The following is a 16246-nucleotide window of genomic DNA, read 5'->3' on the forward strand; positions in this document are numbered from 1 at the left end:
AAATATTGCAATAATTACAAAATTTGAAAATATTCTTTTTTTAATTCGTTTATGGATGGAAATATTTAACATAATATTTTATCATGGATGGTACAAGTTTGTTTTTATAAGAGCACAACGATATTTTTTTTAAATTCATTATTAATTCAATAATAAATTTAAAAATATTAAATATAATTATATTTTAAAATATTATTTTATTAAATTAATTAATTTTTAATTTTAATAAATTATTTTATTCAAATTATTAAATATAATATAATTATATTTAATAATATTTTATTATTTTATATTTAATTATAATTATATTTAATATATAATTATATTTAATACCATGTTTACTATTATTAAATATAATCAATATAATTATACTTTAATAGTATTAAATATAATACTATTATTATATATTTTACTATAACCGAAATATTATTTTTAAATGGCATTTAAATTGATTTAAAAAAAAAAAAAAGAAACGAAAGTCAATGACCCATCATGTTATTTTCAGTAAATGTGTTAAATAATATTTATAAATCTTTTTTATTGTCTAGTTACCTAATATGTGAGAAGGAAGTGGAGCGTGTCCGCTTATTTTTTCGGGTCCGTACAAATCTCTCAACTTTTTCCTAACATAAGCGTGAAGTTCTTCGTAAAGTGGTCTAATCGATTCCCATACGTTTTCGATATCTTGTTGAAAGTTTGATGATTCGTATGGGAACATCCAATACTGTGCAGCATCAGAGAAATCTAAATGAAAGACGATCGTTATTGTTTTAATCATTTTAAAATATTATTATTTTCTTTTTCTTTTTTTAATTATTTTTTTTCAAAAAAATTTTTACTATTCAATCTGGCTGCTTCGTTGTTCAACGTCACAAGTTGTTGATAAAGATCTTTCATAGGTGCACCGCTACGTCGTCTCCATTCCGTCCACACGTATTGCAATTCGTCCCAATTTCGACTTTTTCCCATTATCCCAGCAATATCTACGAAACAAATGATTACAAATATAACAATACAATTAAAATTGTATTTTGTTTCATACGTGCAACTCAGTTCCTGTTGCAAATTTCTCGTTGTCATGAGTTTTCACTTTATAATAGCGATTACGTTTGGATCTTTCGCTTTCACGACCATAGATCAGTCTATTTGTTTTATTATTTTCACGATCACTAATCCAAGCTCAACGAGAAATCATTATTTACCGATATTTTCATCATTTCTATAATCCGATTTAAATCTAATCACGTTTAATCGTTTATAATTTTAATTAATGTTTGTACAAAATCTTACAAACCAAATAGATCGTTCTTTTGGATGTATTATGTAAAGGTAAATGATGAAAATAGAAAGATAACACTGAAGGTATATCATTAATTAACACACTTATATATAGTTATAGAAAAAACAAATAAAAAAACAAATAAATGGAAAGTATTTTAAATATTACCTGGATATAAACGTAGTCCGCAATTAAAGGGATCGTTGTAAGCGCAAATACTTGCTCCATTGTAAATTGCAAGCATATCATTGATTATTCGATTATACTGCAAAAAAAAAGAAAACGAGAATATAATAAAGTATTATATATTACATTAAAAAATTATATTATTAAAAAAATAATATTATAAATATAATTATATAATTATATTTAATATAATAATATTCTATTTTAATTAATAATATTTATTAGTTATTTTAATAGAATTTGAATAATTAAATTTTATTTTATATATTTTTTTAATATAATTTTATTTATTTTATTTTATTTTATAATTTATTTTAATATAATAATATTTTTTATATATATAATTATATAATATAATAATATATATATATATTATATTTCCTATGAGATAGATGAAAGTACATTAAACTTACTCTATCTAATTGATCCAAAGGTAGAGCTGATGGCCCAACCACAGAAAGGTACCTTAAACGACGTCTTATTATTGGATCCCTTATATTGTTAATATCAATTCTCGATATCAATTGCCATGCCTGATTTTGAAAATCAGAGTACAGTTGTTGAGCTTCGAGCTGAGAAAAGAAAAGTCAATTGATAATAAACATAATTTAAATGTTTAATATAATATATTAAACGATTTCTCTTTTTTTTGTTTTTAATTTATTTATTTCTATTTATTGTCTATATTCATATTTTATAAAATATTACGAATAATATGAATTTTATAAATAATGATGGGGCAATATCAAAAAAGTATTATTCGACGATTTATTTGCTAAAAGTCGAGATTTATTATTATAACTTCGATTTCACTCTCGCATTGAACATAATCGTCTCTTGCAATTTTATAATGTATTCACTATAATCTATTCATCTTGCTTTTTCTTTCACGTACTATCATACGTCATATTATAACTAACGTGAGAAAACTGTTCCGTATTCTTAATTCGTTCGATGATCGTTACTCACGCATAACCGAGTTGCTTGTCGAGAAATTCTAGTTTACCGTTAGAAAGATAATAGCCTTATCGTTGCACCTCTTAGGAAATTCAGAACGTTAAGGGGAAACCTAAGATTGTTGTTGTAAGCAATACGAAACTAAAAAGGAGACATTTTCGAGATAAATAATGTTTACAAGAATGTGCGAAAAACTATCGAGAATTTTGTGTTTTTTTGTTTTTCTCGTGTGAAAAAAGTATTGTCAAATTTGTTCGATACTAAATTTTATCGATGTTATGTATACTTTGGTATTTACATAAAAGAGAGAAAAAAAACAATAGTCTTATATAACTTTATACGAAACATAATCAAACAATTAAGAAATTAGTTGATAGAATCGATTTTCAATCTCATTGAAAAAAACGTATAATTGAAAGAATCAAACGATTAAAAATATGATTACAATTGAGGAAATGAATTTGTAAAACATATGATAAAATTATGTTTAATTAATAATGCAATTTAAAGATTAATGACTTTCAATTTAGATAGTAATTGATTTCTACGACAAGTGCATCTATTTATAGTACATTTAGATAAATTTGTAGTCATATTTTCTGAAATCCTATTTAGTACCAAGAGTTTATTTCATTAGGGAAATTTTCTTTAACGATACTTTAAAAATACAGAGGCCGTTAATATGTACATTACCCAGGTAAAATGAACAAATCAGTTAATCTGCATAAAATTAACTGGGTAATATGCACATTAAAGGTTTTCAATCACCTTATTCGGTAACAAATATAAAAGAACATAATAAAAAAAAGAAATTATAAGACAGACTCGTTGCAAAAGTTAATAATGTTTCCCTTTTCTTTTTTTTCTAATTATAAGTACTAATGTATAAAAAGAGGTAAACAATTATCGTAATTTTAAAAACCTTCACTTTAGTTAAGTCAGAGTCGCGAAGTGAGGATTTCACGTCGAAAAGGACCGGACGATTCTTGATATACGAGAGAAAGAGAGAGGAAAAATAGAAAAAAAGAAAAAGATTACTTGATTGCACAATGCACAATCGTTGCGGACCCGGTTACAATGGCAACACATGAGAACATTTCCCGCGGAGGCGTTCGGCCTTTCTTGTACAATGCTAGTCCGGTTGTCGTGTCATGAAAATCCATCGTACACGAAATTACGATTTACTATGGAGTATTAAGGAATACGTATATAAGACGTGACACGCGGCCGAGCTTTTCGAAGGATTAGGAACAAGAAAGACAGAGATTGGGAGAGAAAGAGAGAGAGAGAGTGAGAGAAGAGGTCGAGGTCTTTTCGACGAAGATACGACCAGATGGTTTATTTTCCACGATACTTTAGAAACACGTCGAAATTTACTTTTTTCTTTTCTTTTTTTTTCTTTTCTCTCTATCTTCCTCACTTACAATTAATTGTTTCAAGGTGGTTAATTAAAATAACACGAATTGGTATTCTAGCACAATGTTGTTTCATTCACAATTTTTCTATAATCAAATATTTTGATTATTTTATAAAAAAGGTTAATTAATAATAATCTAATTAAACTATTAGTTATGATTTAAGACAATCAAATATATATTTAATTATATATTATATATATTTTAATTATATATATATATGTTTTTATTTGTATTATTTAAATATAAAATGTAAAAATATTTGTTCTTGAATTAATATTTGTTGGGTTATGTATAATTTGGAAAACACTGTGCTTGCTTATGATTTATGACAGTATGTTTTTTTTATCGCTCTTTTTCTTTCTCTCGCTTTTATTCCCTACAAGAAGTACTTAGGTGTTAAAAGTGATTGCAATGTACGTATGAGTGGCACGTGCCAGTCCCGAAATTTGTTATCGTATTATTTCGGAATAGTTTATAACGCATGCGGGTGACTGCTAGTATGTAGGACGACAAAGACACGAATATTTTGGATGAAACCCAAACGGTGTTCGAGGGGTAGAAAATGTCTACGTTGATAATAATTCAATCAAATGTAAAATACACGCGAACAAGAATAAAAAAAAAAAAACAAAGCAAAAAATACTAGTGTCATTTGAATCTCACCGCTTGTAATTGTGAATATTCGTTGACATTGGTCTCGTAACCCCATTGGGCAGCTACATTTGCACTGCATCGTTCAGCACCTAGAAAATCCAATCTCGCTAAAATGTTTTGGTAGTCCAACTCGTTTGAAGGAAGTTGTCCTGCATATCCGTTGCCATTTGATTCGCGCAGACCAGGTAGATCCAATTGCGCGTTTACAAAAGACAACAAAAATAGAAGCAACGTTTTCGACGGTATCTGAAAAAATGAAAGCAACTAATGTTAAAAAGTTCGTTTGTCGATTAAATGAAAAAATCCTGTCGAGAAAACAACTGATAGAACGGTAATAGAATCGAGGAAAAATAATAATAATAATAATAATAATAATAATAATAATAATAATAATAATAATAATAATAATAATAATAATAATAATAATAATAATAATTAAAGGAAGAATCGATTCTATATTTTCGTAGAGGGTGACAAACCTAAGTGTATTAAAAACAATTGTAAAATTGATCTTTATCGTTCGGCCTTGGCTTACAAAAAGGGTTGATCACAAGTGGAAACGTTTTTCCGGTATTCTCGTTTTCTATCCTTTAAGAATCTAAGAAAGAATATTCAGAGACCACGACAACTTAAATTATTACAATTGCTGCATTATTTTAAATCACTTTGTTACGTCGCGAACAAGGCGTTTACGTGCAATTCATCTGTTGACTTCACGGTCACGTGTTACGTCTTTACGTTACGTATTTCCTTTTCACCATGAAACACGATAATTTTTTATATTCATAGGTATACAAGATCATATGAGAGATTGGATTAAAAATTTATTGGCCTTGTATATGATAATAATTAAATAATTATTCATGATACGAAAGTGTTATTACATATATATGTATTCGTAACCAAAGCTAAAAATACATTGCATATTAGAAAATAATAGGACAATAAAAAATAAATTATTTTTAGAATTTTTCGACTAAATTAAATAAGTTACATTCGTTGATGCATTATGCAATTATTAGATCGCAGCATAATTACAAAAAAAAAACATTTATTTACTAAAATTAATATTGATTAACAATTATTCGTATAAGAGAACAAATCAGAAAGAAATTCGAAAAAAAAAAACAATAATATACAATTACCTTTCTAAAATTCAAATGAATATATAAATGAAATAGAACTTACAAAAGTAATGATCCTTGACCATGATAAAAGTTCCATTATATCGATACTAGATATCCCAAATTGAACGTTCACAGGTGTGAATATTCATTCGATATTTGAATTTTGAATATTACAAATTTTCTCGACACCTTCTCAACACGTTCTCTCGTATCAGAAAGACTATGCAAGACGAACTAACGTTAACGGCACGTTTCGTCAAGTCGTCACTAAAAGCCTCGTGTCTGCCGGCAAATGTACATTTATTCCTTCGAGGCAGGTTAGAATACGACCACCAGGAGGTCATCCGTGGTAAGGAAAGTGGGGAGAAGGCGTATTACGCATACCTTACAAGATCTACACAGTTTTTTCTTTTATTTTGTTCCGTCCTTGTTTGCGTGTTTTACGAACATTGAATGAAGAAAATGATTGAGGGAGGGAGGTTTTTAAAAGTAGGGTTTGTTTTAGAAGGAAACGACTAAGAATCGAGGATGAGACAAAAAAAAAAAGAAGAAGAAAAGGGCTAGCTAGCTATCTATCTAGCTAGCTAGCTAGAACTAGCTAGTTTATTGCGACAGCGTCAAGTTCTCACGTTGACAACGGCCGTTCGACTGACACCACATTGAATGACTACCATTGTTTACGATAGCACGCGCCTTACTGTCGAACAACATTTTTTCCAAGCACATCATGCTAATATGAAATTCGAAGATCTCTTGGTAAATAAGTATTGATAAATAATACGTTTCGTGGTTGACCTCTTTTGGTTTGTTTTGTTCATATTTTTACTTTGTATTACGAGGATAGAAATCTTTGTAGGTTTACTCGTTGGATCTAGTCATTTGTATCTGTGTTGTTAAAAAATCATTTATAAATTTTTGTTATATGAAAACTTGCTATATGTCATAAGATTTTATTATAAAATAGGTATATATGGTATTGATCACGTTTTCCCAGGACAATCATCGTTCTGCTCAGTTAATCTAATACGATATCAAGGTGAGTTCATACGAGAAAGTATAGACGAGGTTAAATTTTCTCGTATGAAATAATCGATGATACTAGCGTATGATCGGATTTCCCTTGTTTCCTATTTATTTCAAAATGATGATGGTCGAAACGTTCAGTTTAGTTTTTTCAAATAATATTATATTCATTTTTAATTATCCGTTGATTCATCCGATTATATCACTCGTTGACGAACTCTCATCATAAAAAAAGGAAGAAGAAGCAAAAGAAAAAAAAAGGAAATGAATGAAACATCAATAAAGTTAAATCCTTGCGAATTATCTCGCCGTTGATGTCTTTCAACTGTAATTTTATGCATTGACGGATGATTCATCCGTTCACATGATCGTAACATCTAATTACGTGTGATTTTATCTTTTCGCATTGATCTAGCACGAATAGTGCTAGTAAATTAGACTTGTAACATGTCGAATCTTTTTTTTCGCTATTTAATCGATATTATATTTATCAAGGTTTATCTTCGACAATGATTATTTCGACATTTTTTGTTGTTGTTTTATATTACAAATATCTCGTACAATAAATCAAGACGAATGATAATACAACTTGGGAGAACAATCAAATTATGTGACTGATCTACGACTCATCGTAAAATGCAAAGTATAAACAACCGCGCCCATCGGCAAACCATTTACAAAGATTGTCTCACGATCATCTGGAATGTCCTATCTATATACTTCATTCAAAGAATCATCTAGGCTTGTTTAAAAGAACCTTGAAAGTTTCAACTTATTTTAATTTTTTTCACATACGATATATTTTTCTATAAACTAACATGTGTATACGTGCATGTGTTACGTTAAAGTTAAAAAAAAAGATATACGAAAGATACTTTGATCGTACGATATTTCATTTATAATAATGAGAATGATTTTGTTATACGTGAACATACTCAAGAATAATAATTGCGTTTAAACGTCGTAAGAACGTTGGTTATTTCGGTAAGACGTAGCTTTGTAAATAGTATGACCGTGAAATTAAATTAGCAAATTACAGAAAGAAATAGTCAAGAAACAGAAAGAAAAGAGAGAGAGAGAGAGAGAGAGAAAGATCGTGTAATTTTCGTGTGTTTTATTCGTCTAGATGATAAATGTTTTTTCTCTTTTTTTTTGTTTCTTTATATATCTTTTTGTTTGTAAATGTTGTATAATCGTGAAAAACGAGTAACGATTAAGAAAGTAATGGATACTCGAAATGTCTCCACACCAGTTGAAAAGCATAGTCCTCGTTCTCGTGCCGGTTGAGCTTCGACAATGGTTAATCTCATTGGAAGATAACGCGCTCCCACCGGTACCGGTCGCACGTACCGGCCGCGATTCTGAGTTCAAGTACGCTAGAATCTTCACCACCACTACCACCACAACTATCACCGATTACACGATGTGCAACAAGGTGTGTTTATTACTGTCATAATTTTTTTTTTTATTTCCAACGAATACCTCGTGTTTTTTATACTTTTTCTTCAATCGTTTTCATAATATTTCTTTTACGATAAACACACACACACATACGTGTATATATAAGAAAAATTATTGTTATAATTCTATTCTTCGGACTTTTTCAAAATGTTACTTTATTATCGAATTGTTCTATTATCAATTAATATCGAATTATATTTTACTTGACAAAATATTAAAAAAATAAAAAAGAATTTTTTGTTTCCTTTTGTAATTTCAATTAAATTGGTTTGCTCTTATCTTTTTTTTTTTTTTTTTTTTAATTATAAATTTTATTTTTATCATTACCTTTTTATACACGAGACAAAATTGTCGAATTTTGTGTTCCTTTGTTCTGATTGTGTTCTTTTAAATTAATAAATTTGTAATTTTTATCGACACTTCAGTTCGATTCAATTAAACTTTTATATTGTTAGTTTTCTTTCTATCTTATTTTTATTCTATTCTTCTTATTAAAGATTTTCTTATGCTTGTACGCACACGAGTATTCACAGCATTTACCATTAAGTAAGTCGCTTGTTTGTATCCCGATGAAAACGTGAGAAAATATTTAATGTAAGCATATTACCCGTATTACGCGATCTGACTAGAAGAATAATAAGAAGAGAGCGTGAATATTTACAAGGACAATAGATCGATCGATGAGATCGATTCTCGATTTTCAAGGTTGCGAATATATGCATTCTAGTTCGAAGATCATCGTTTAATAAAAGAAATTATATCAATTTAAAAAAGAAAGCAGAAAATTCGAGCACGATTTAAATTTTATTTGGGAGGAGTATGTATGTATATGTGTTACCAAGAAAGACCGAGATTGGATGTCAAAATTAATGCATGATGAGTTGGTGTATGTACAAAATAATAATTAATAAGAATAAACTCAAATATTTGGTATGTGTTGACATTTCACTACGTGAATCTTAACATTCTCCAATTTCAATTTTTCACGATAACATATATGTATACGTATATATCATCATATGTATATATGAATGATTACAATGATTTCTTAGGCAAAATTACAACGGCAGGAAATAAAGTACGTCGCCTGTTTGTATGTTAGATGTCCTTCGAGATAATATTCTTCAACAAAATTCTAGAAAAAAACAAAACATATTATATTGTTCTTCTTCATTCAAGGATTTACGTTATTTATTGGGTCAAGTAGAAATTGTTGAAAAAGAATTAAATTTTATAATACACGCGTGAATACTTTATACAAATTATTTTATCAATTTGTATTATAATTAGTCAATTAGATTAGTTTAGAGATCAAGATTTATTAATTATTAACAAGTATTGTGTTAGATATTCAGAATTACAGAAAATTTTCAATTTATATATTTTTTTCTACACTAGTTATATTTTTATTCGACTTCTTTCTATATGTTAGATATTTTCAACTAAATAGTGAAATAAATAATGGGAGAAAAAAATTGGGATGAAAGAGGAAAACGGGGTGGGGAGGGGCAGACGTTGGTCCAAACTCTTATACCTGGGTCTACATTCAATGATACTCACCTTCACTGTTCACTTTTAGTTTATATAAAGTCTTTACCAGATTTTTTTGCGTCACTTTCACATTTTTCTCCTAATCTTTTTGTTTCTTACATCCTCCCACATTATTTTCTAGAAAATGTTTTGTCATAATACGTATACATATAGGATTGGATTAGAGTTCTGTCAGATTTTTTTTTTTTGAGTCTACTGATTCATGTATTAGTATAGATAATGTTGGGTCAAACAAAATATTCGTGACAAATTACTTTACCAAGGTAATAATGTGTCATAGGATGATTTCGAAAGTTGCAAAAGAGATTTGTATAGATTTATCGTTTACCATTTATGTTCTCTCTTGTCATTTGCTAAGAGAAATGAAACTTGATTTTTTAAACGAACTTAAGTATGTTTATTATGTATAGATATATATTGTACAGTATATACATACAAATTCTTTTGTTATTTTAAAAACTTTCTATATTATACATAATATAATACACGATGTTAAGTAAAAAGCAACGTAAACGAATATACGCATCGATACATATATCCCATGTAACATAGAACGTAATTATTTTAATAATAAGAAAATATCAAACTTTTAGATGACGTAAGCAAGACTTATAAATATAATTAAAAGTATTTAAATAATACATCGAATTCTTTAAATCGAATACATGCTTTTTCAATTTAAATCTAACGTAATACTTTTCTTACTGATTATGTAACGAGGAACGAGAGATTACGTTGTCTGCCAACTTTGAAACACCAGACCTATTAAGTAACGAGAATTGCTTTCTTTTTCTATCTAAACTATTTTCTTTTCTTTTTTTTATTTCATCAGTTCCACGTACTTGCACGTTGAATAACTTTTAAAAAGATCGAATCTTGTTTTTGTCTGGCAATTACGTGTCGTAGATGTCAAGGCTAGTCTTGAAAAACAAGCTCATTATAAACGAGAGCTTCTTTCTTTCCTCGAATTGTCCTTAATTGTAACAGGAGAGAAGATAACTTACTCTTTGGTAGAAGTAATTAACTACGATATTATGAATGTACTTGTTAAAAACTCTACTTGACGAGACAAAAGAACTGACAAGTTGGGATCGTTGCGATTTTAATGAGATTATAATTGCATGTACTTAATAATTTCAAATGTAAGAGTGTAAGTTGTGTACTAGATAGATCGTAATTATTGTAAAAACTAATTTTCGTGCAAGTCATTTAAAAAGACACACCGGAAATCGCCTCGTCAATTATTATCTACACGTATATGTAAAGTTATTTGTGATTCATGATATTTATTAGTCATACATTGCGTATTATAATATTTCTATAATGTTTGTAATATCATTTTTCGTTTATGGAAATTGATTTAATTTAATATACAATCCTATTTGTTCATAATTAATATTAAAATATTTGTTATAAGTAATTGTAATTAATAAAATAAAAATTTGTTTATTATCTATGTTAGAAAAATTTCTACAATCAGGATTGCATTTATTCCATAAGAAATGTTATACCAAAGAATATAGAAGATGGCAAGACCACTTTTCGAGTAAAAAAATCATCTTTGCATCGGGATCCCAGAATACAGTATTTTATCTGCTATCGCTTACTGGTGGTCCCAGTACTAACTAAGATGAATGTTTTACAGGAAATGTGCACTTCTAATGTTCTACTATATTATATTATATTCTTTGATACCAATAAAATTACGATTTTACTATTACTAGATAATATTTTCTATATTACCGACAAATAATGTAAAATGACGAGATAGTAAGTAAAAATATTTATATGTTTTCTACATTACCGTTTGATGTTACATGAATATTTTTGAAACAGAAAATTAACATTATCTACCATCGCTAATACAATATAACTTATGATAACAGTGTATTAAATATTGTAAAAGTTATTTTGAGCGATCGATTTATTGTAATATTCATAACTATTTAATTAATAACAAAAAATTAGATTATTCAAGTTCTTCAGTAACATAGATAATATTTAATGTAATTTATTTTTTATAACATGTAACAAGATTAATATATAGATTTGCTTTTCAAGTATCAGTGTAGCCTAATTTAATTTCTAACTTACAATTAGAGGATGAGTACATTACATATCAATTATTGTATACTATTTTATAATGATTATAGCAAGGATTACGATGATCATGATGTAATCTATATTTGAAGTTAGATTACGAGTCTAATGGAATTTAATATTACGCAAATTTAGATTGGTTTAGGTTGACCGCAGTCGAGACAAGCCTTTTTCTCTCGAATAGCAAATTATTTCATATCGTCACCTGGATCTAATAAAACATCTATGATAAAGTCCTGAATTATATGATTAATTTTATAAACTTTTACAAATTGTCAAGGTAATAGTAAAACGCAATCAGTGAAACGAAATGTTGACACGAGTTGTAAACGAATCGTTCCGTATGAATAATTAATAAAAAATAAATATATTATATACTATTAATATCCTCGAATTTTTCGCATGACCGATCTTGAACTAATTAATGAGCTACATGTCTTATGATCTATCACGTTTGCAATGAACAAATCAGGAATACGAAAATGTATTGATCGTCGGTAAAGGATATTATTAAATGTACACTGGACCGATCTGAATTAATCTTAAACGAAAAGTAAATGTGCATTACAAGCCGGATGAAGTATGCCCATAGCAATTTGTAGAACGTCCGACCTTGAACCAGGTTGTACACTCGAATGATCCTTGATACGCCGGAATCGTCGTAACGTGATTTATAAGAGCGTTCACCTACGAACCGGAATCGATATTTTCTATACTAGGGTAAAAAGATACATGGGGTTTCTTGTTTAAAGTGTAACAACACAAATTTATTCTTTGAATTAAAACTGTTTTTTTTTTTATTTGAATATTTATTGATCATAGAGAAAAGAATTATACTTGAAAAAAAAGAAAAACAATCTTGAGAAATGACATTAATTGGCAATGGTAATTAAGATCAAATGTGGTTTTTGTATTCTGAAATAAAAACTCTCACGAAAAAGTGACATTACTCCCTTATCTACCGGAAGTGGACACTTCGATGTTTCCGTTAAAAGAAAGATTCAGCTCATGGACGTTCGATGCGCGTGACGCATCAAGAGTAAATTGCTGTTTTATTATGGAAGGCGGAGTTATCCTCCGAAGGCGTAATTAGCAATATGAATGCACCTTTTATGAGGTTAAGACGTCACCTTCAAACTCGGTCCGCTTGTAAGATGTTTTTTTTTTCCAATATCATCTTTTTTTCTCTATCCTCTGATAACACGTGTGAATCCAGGGACATTTATTAATCATATTTTTCTTGAAGACGATTCGTTAAACTTACCCCTTTCCTCATTTAGATTCATTTATTTTTTTCTTCTTCTATTTATATCGTAATAATAATTGTACATATAAAAATATATTTCCGGATGATCTATTACGACCTTAGAGTTTTCTATTTGAGAAAAAAAGCAGATAAAAATATTAATTTATTCGTATGCATAACGCTATAACGATCTTGATTCCTGGAGTTTGTTAGGCTTACGTATCCGGTCTCGAAAGGTTTTCGTATCCTTCCGAGAAGTATGATCGTCGTTATATATTTCCATTTAATCTTGGAAATGATTCAAGATCAATTACTTCTGGAATAATATCGATTTCATTACGTTACCGCACCAGTTAGCCTTCATTAGCACTTTATCAATGATATTTCTTATTTTCTTCTTACGTATTCTCTCTCTCTCTCTCTCTCTCTCTCTATCTATCTATTTTTCTCTCCTTCCTCGATTCTCATCAGATTATTAGCAAAAAGTTTGGCCTTTTTGTCGCAACAATAACTTTGCTAACAAAAGTTTCGCCAAGCTAATTCAACACGGGCTATCGTTCACGTGACGTTCTAACAAGCTAAGTCACGAATGGCTAATTATGCGGAACGCGTTCCTAAATCGCGTATAAGCGAATCGGAACACGTGATCTTACTTGTCTTCCTATCCGATAACCTCTCGCAATTAATTTACATCGATTTCCTGTACGTCCAACTATCGACCAATTCAAATATTTCAATCCGATCTCGTAAAGAGAGTAAAACAGAGATAGGACAAGAGAGAAAGAGAGAGAGAGAGAGGACAACATTTATCTGTACTCAATACTTATTTGGAATGGAAAATGATCAGAATTAATTAGATTAGGAATTAGGGAAACTAATGGTTGATTAAGTAAATACTAAGAAAGAGATAGATAAATAGTAAGGGGAAAAGAGAGAGAGAGAGAGAGAGAGAGAGAGAGAGAGAGAAAGGGAGTTGATTAATACTACCGTATGTCTTATGCAATATGCGTAGGTAAATAATTATGTATATATATGCAATATGTGTCGGTAATTACGGCAGTGGACTGCATCAACAAATTTTTAGAAATTTATTTTATATGTAATATATATGCAATATGTGTCAAGAATTATGGCAATGGACTGCACTAACAAATTTTTATAAATTTATTTTATGTGTAATGTATATGCAATATGCTTTAATAATTATGGCAGTGGACTGCACTAAAAAATTTGTATAAATTTATTTTATAGGTAATATATATATGCAATATACGCCAGTAATTATGGCAGTAGATTGTGACAGCATATGTAAATTAATTTAATATATAAATTTATTATTTAATATGTATATTAATTACAAATTTATTAATATATATATATATAATATATATATATATAATTATATAGTAAAATATAATATTTTTTTTTCATAATAATAAATAAAATTGTAAATTTAAAAGTTGTTATTTTAATTGACTTATTACAGTATAATAATTTAACGACATACATAAGTAGCAACCAACTTTGATCTCGCCATCATCCTTAACAGCATCGATAAAGGTCTCTCTTTAGACTTTCATAAGAGAGAAACACTTAACATAGCTTCGATTAATTGTTCTCCAATTTTACGACGACGCGCCTCGTTTTTAATTGGCATGTCCTTGAATTATACGACGTTCCTTCCGTTTATCCTTTTTTTTTATCTTATTTTCATTTTACCACTAACTAACCCTTTTTCTTTGAATCCGAGGTTCGATAGTAATAAGCAGGAAACGATCGATAATGATCAATTATCGATAATGTATATTATATAGTGATAGTGATATCGATAATGGATCGAAGGTCAAAAATTGTGTTCGTGAACGAGAATGATCATATTTTTATTCGATCGAACAATACATTTTTTCGTTCAACAATATTCACAATTTTCGTTATGATCTTTTCCTTTTTTTTTAAATCTTATTTTTATAGCACGTAATCGATTTCGACGATCTTACGTTCGATATTCTGTTCGATCTCTCTTTCGATTTCTCATAATATTATTCTTGAATTTCGCCATTCTTTGAACGCCTCATCGAGAGATCGATGGCCCGAGACCGGTCGAAGAAAAACGTTTTAATGATCGCGACACCAGTGTTATTGAAGAGTTTTTCTATACTCGTTAAGAATCTTTACGTAACCTTGAATCTTGATCTTGCAATTTAAAGTTACGAGACTTTTCTTAGTCGTCTAACGTTTTAACTCTGCTTTTTTTTTCTATACAGAACTTCAACGTGTTTTTTCTCTACTTATTGTCTCGATGCGTAAAAATTAAATAATTCCATTTGTTTCCTCTCTTCCTTGAAATTATTATCCTATTATTTATTTCTTTATTCGATACTAATACCGCAATAATCAAATACATGGATTATTTTAACGCGTACAATTGTACGTGTTCACGATTTTTTTCTTTTTTTGGAAAACTCGTTCTGAATAATTATCGAAAGGTGTTAGATCTCTCAGATTTGGCGTCGAAGATAATTGGAAAATAATTTTGAAACGATAAAGGTCGAACGATAGTTAAATACGTCATTCAACCTTCCACCAAATCGGTATGACGATAGTTGATATTGGAAACAGCATCGGCGTTGTTTTTCCTTGCACGATGTCGCTACTGAAAGAACACTAATTAACGTATTAAGGTTATAAATTCCATTCCTAACGAAGGTTAAGAAACCACCGTTGTTGAGTTACTCGAATCAACGACAATTTGACTAACGATATTATTTTTTTCAATAAATAAACCCATTAAACATATTTTATTTATATTCTTTTTCTATTTCACGGAGAAATGGCAGGGGTTGGTTTGTGGTATCGGGAGGAAGGTAATAGAAGGAAACACAAGGAAAAAATAAAATCGGAAATTTAATATTCAATAAAAATAAAGACAATATAAGATTTTTCCGTTACTTACGTTTACAATAATCGAGTAGAGAGAATTACGTGTGCTTACGTGACTTATGACTCGATACTACTACAAAGTACTTATGCAAAAAAAAAAAAAAAAAGAAGAAAAAGAATGGATTTTTCTTTAATGGAGCAACGTTATGCGATGCGTCCACGCAATTAATCACTCTATTACCTTTAATCATAGTCGTAATGCCAGATGACACCGATTTACGGGAATCGAATTCCTCCGTAGCTCGTTGGAATTTCTATTCCACCGTTAAATCCAAGAGATTTTATTGCACTTGTTTCCCTTTTT

The 16246-nt window shown here is 28.9% G+C and overlaps 1 protein-coding gene across 1 annotated transcript in view; it reads right to left on the reverse strand.

The window, feature by feature from the left end:
• Ance-3 (angiotensin-converting enzyme Ance-3) overlaps positions 1-6277 on the reverse strand; it is a 37305-nt gene extending 31028 nt beyond the window's left edge. Inside the window, exons 1-6 of the mRNA XM_015319366.2 lie at positions 5683-6277; positions 4504-4740; positions 1879-2037; positions 1448-1544; positions 840-983; positions 553-744 (exon numbers count right to left, since the gene is read on the reverse strand). Coding sequence (XP_015174852.1) covers positions 553-744; positions 840-983; positions 1448-1544; positions 1879-2037; positions 4504-4740; positions 5683-5718 — 865 coding nt within the window. The 5' untranslated portion in view covers positions 5719-6277. The remainder of the gene's footprint in view (positions 1-552; positions 745-839; positions 984-1447; positions 1545-1878; positions 2038-4503; positions 4741-5682) is intronic.
• Between the last annotated feature and the right edge of the window lie 9969 nt (positions 6278-16246).

The sequence above is a fragment of the Polistes dominula genome, unplaced genomic scaffold (assembly GCF_049000335.1).
Source record: "Polistes dominula isolate Pdom_NZ unplaced genomic scaffold, Pdom_raw_medaka contig_24, whole genome shotgun sequence".
NCBI classification, from domain to species: domain Eukaryota; kingdom Metazoa; phylum Arthropoda; class Insecta; order Hymenoptera; family Vespidae; genus Polistes; species Polistes dominula.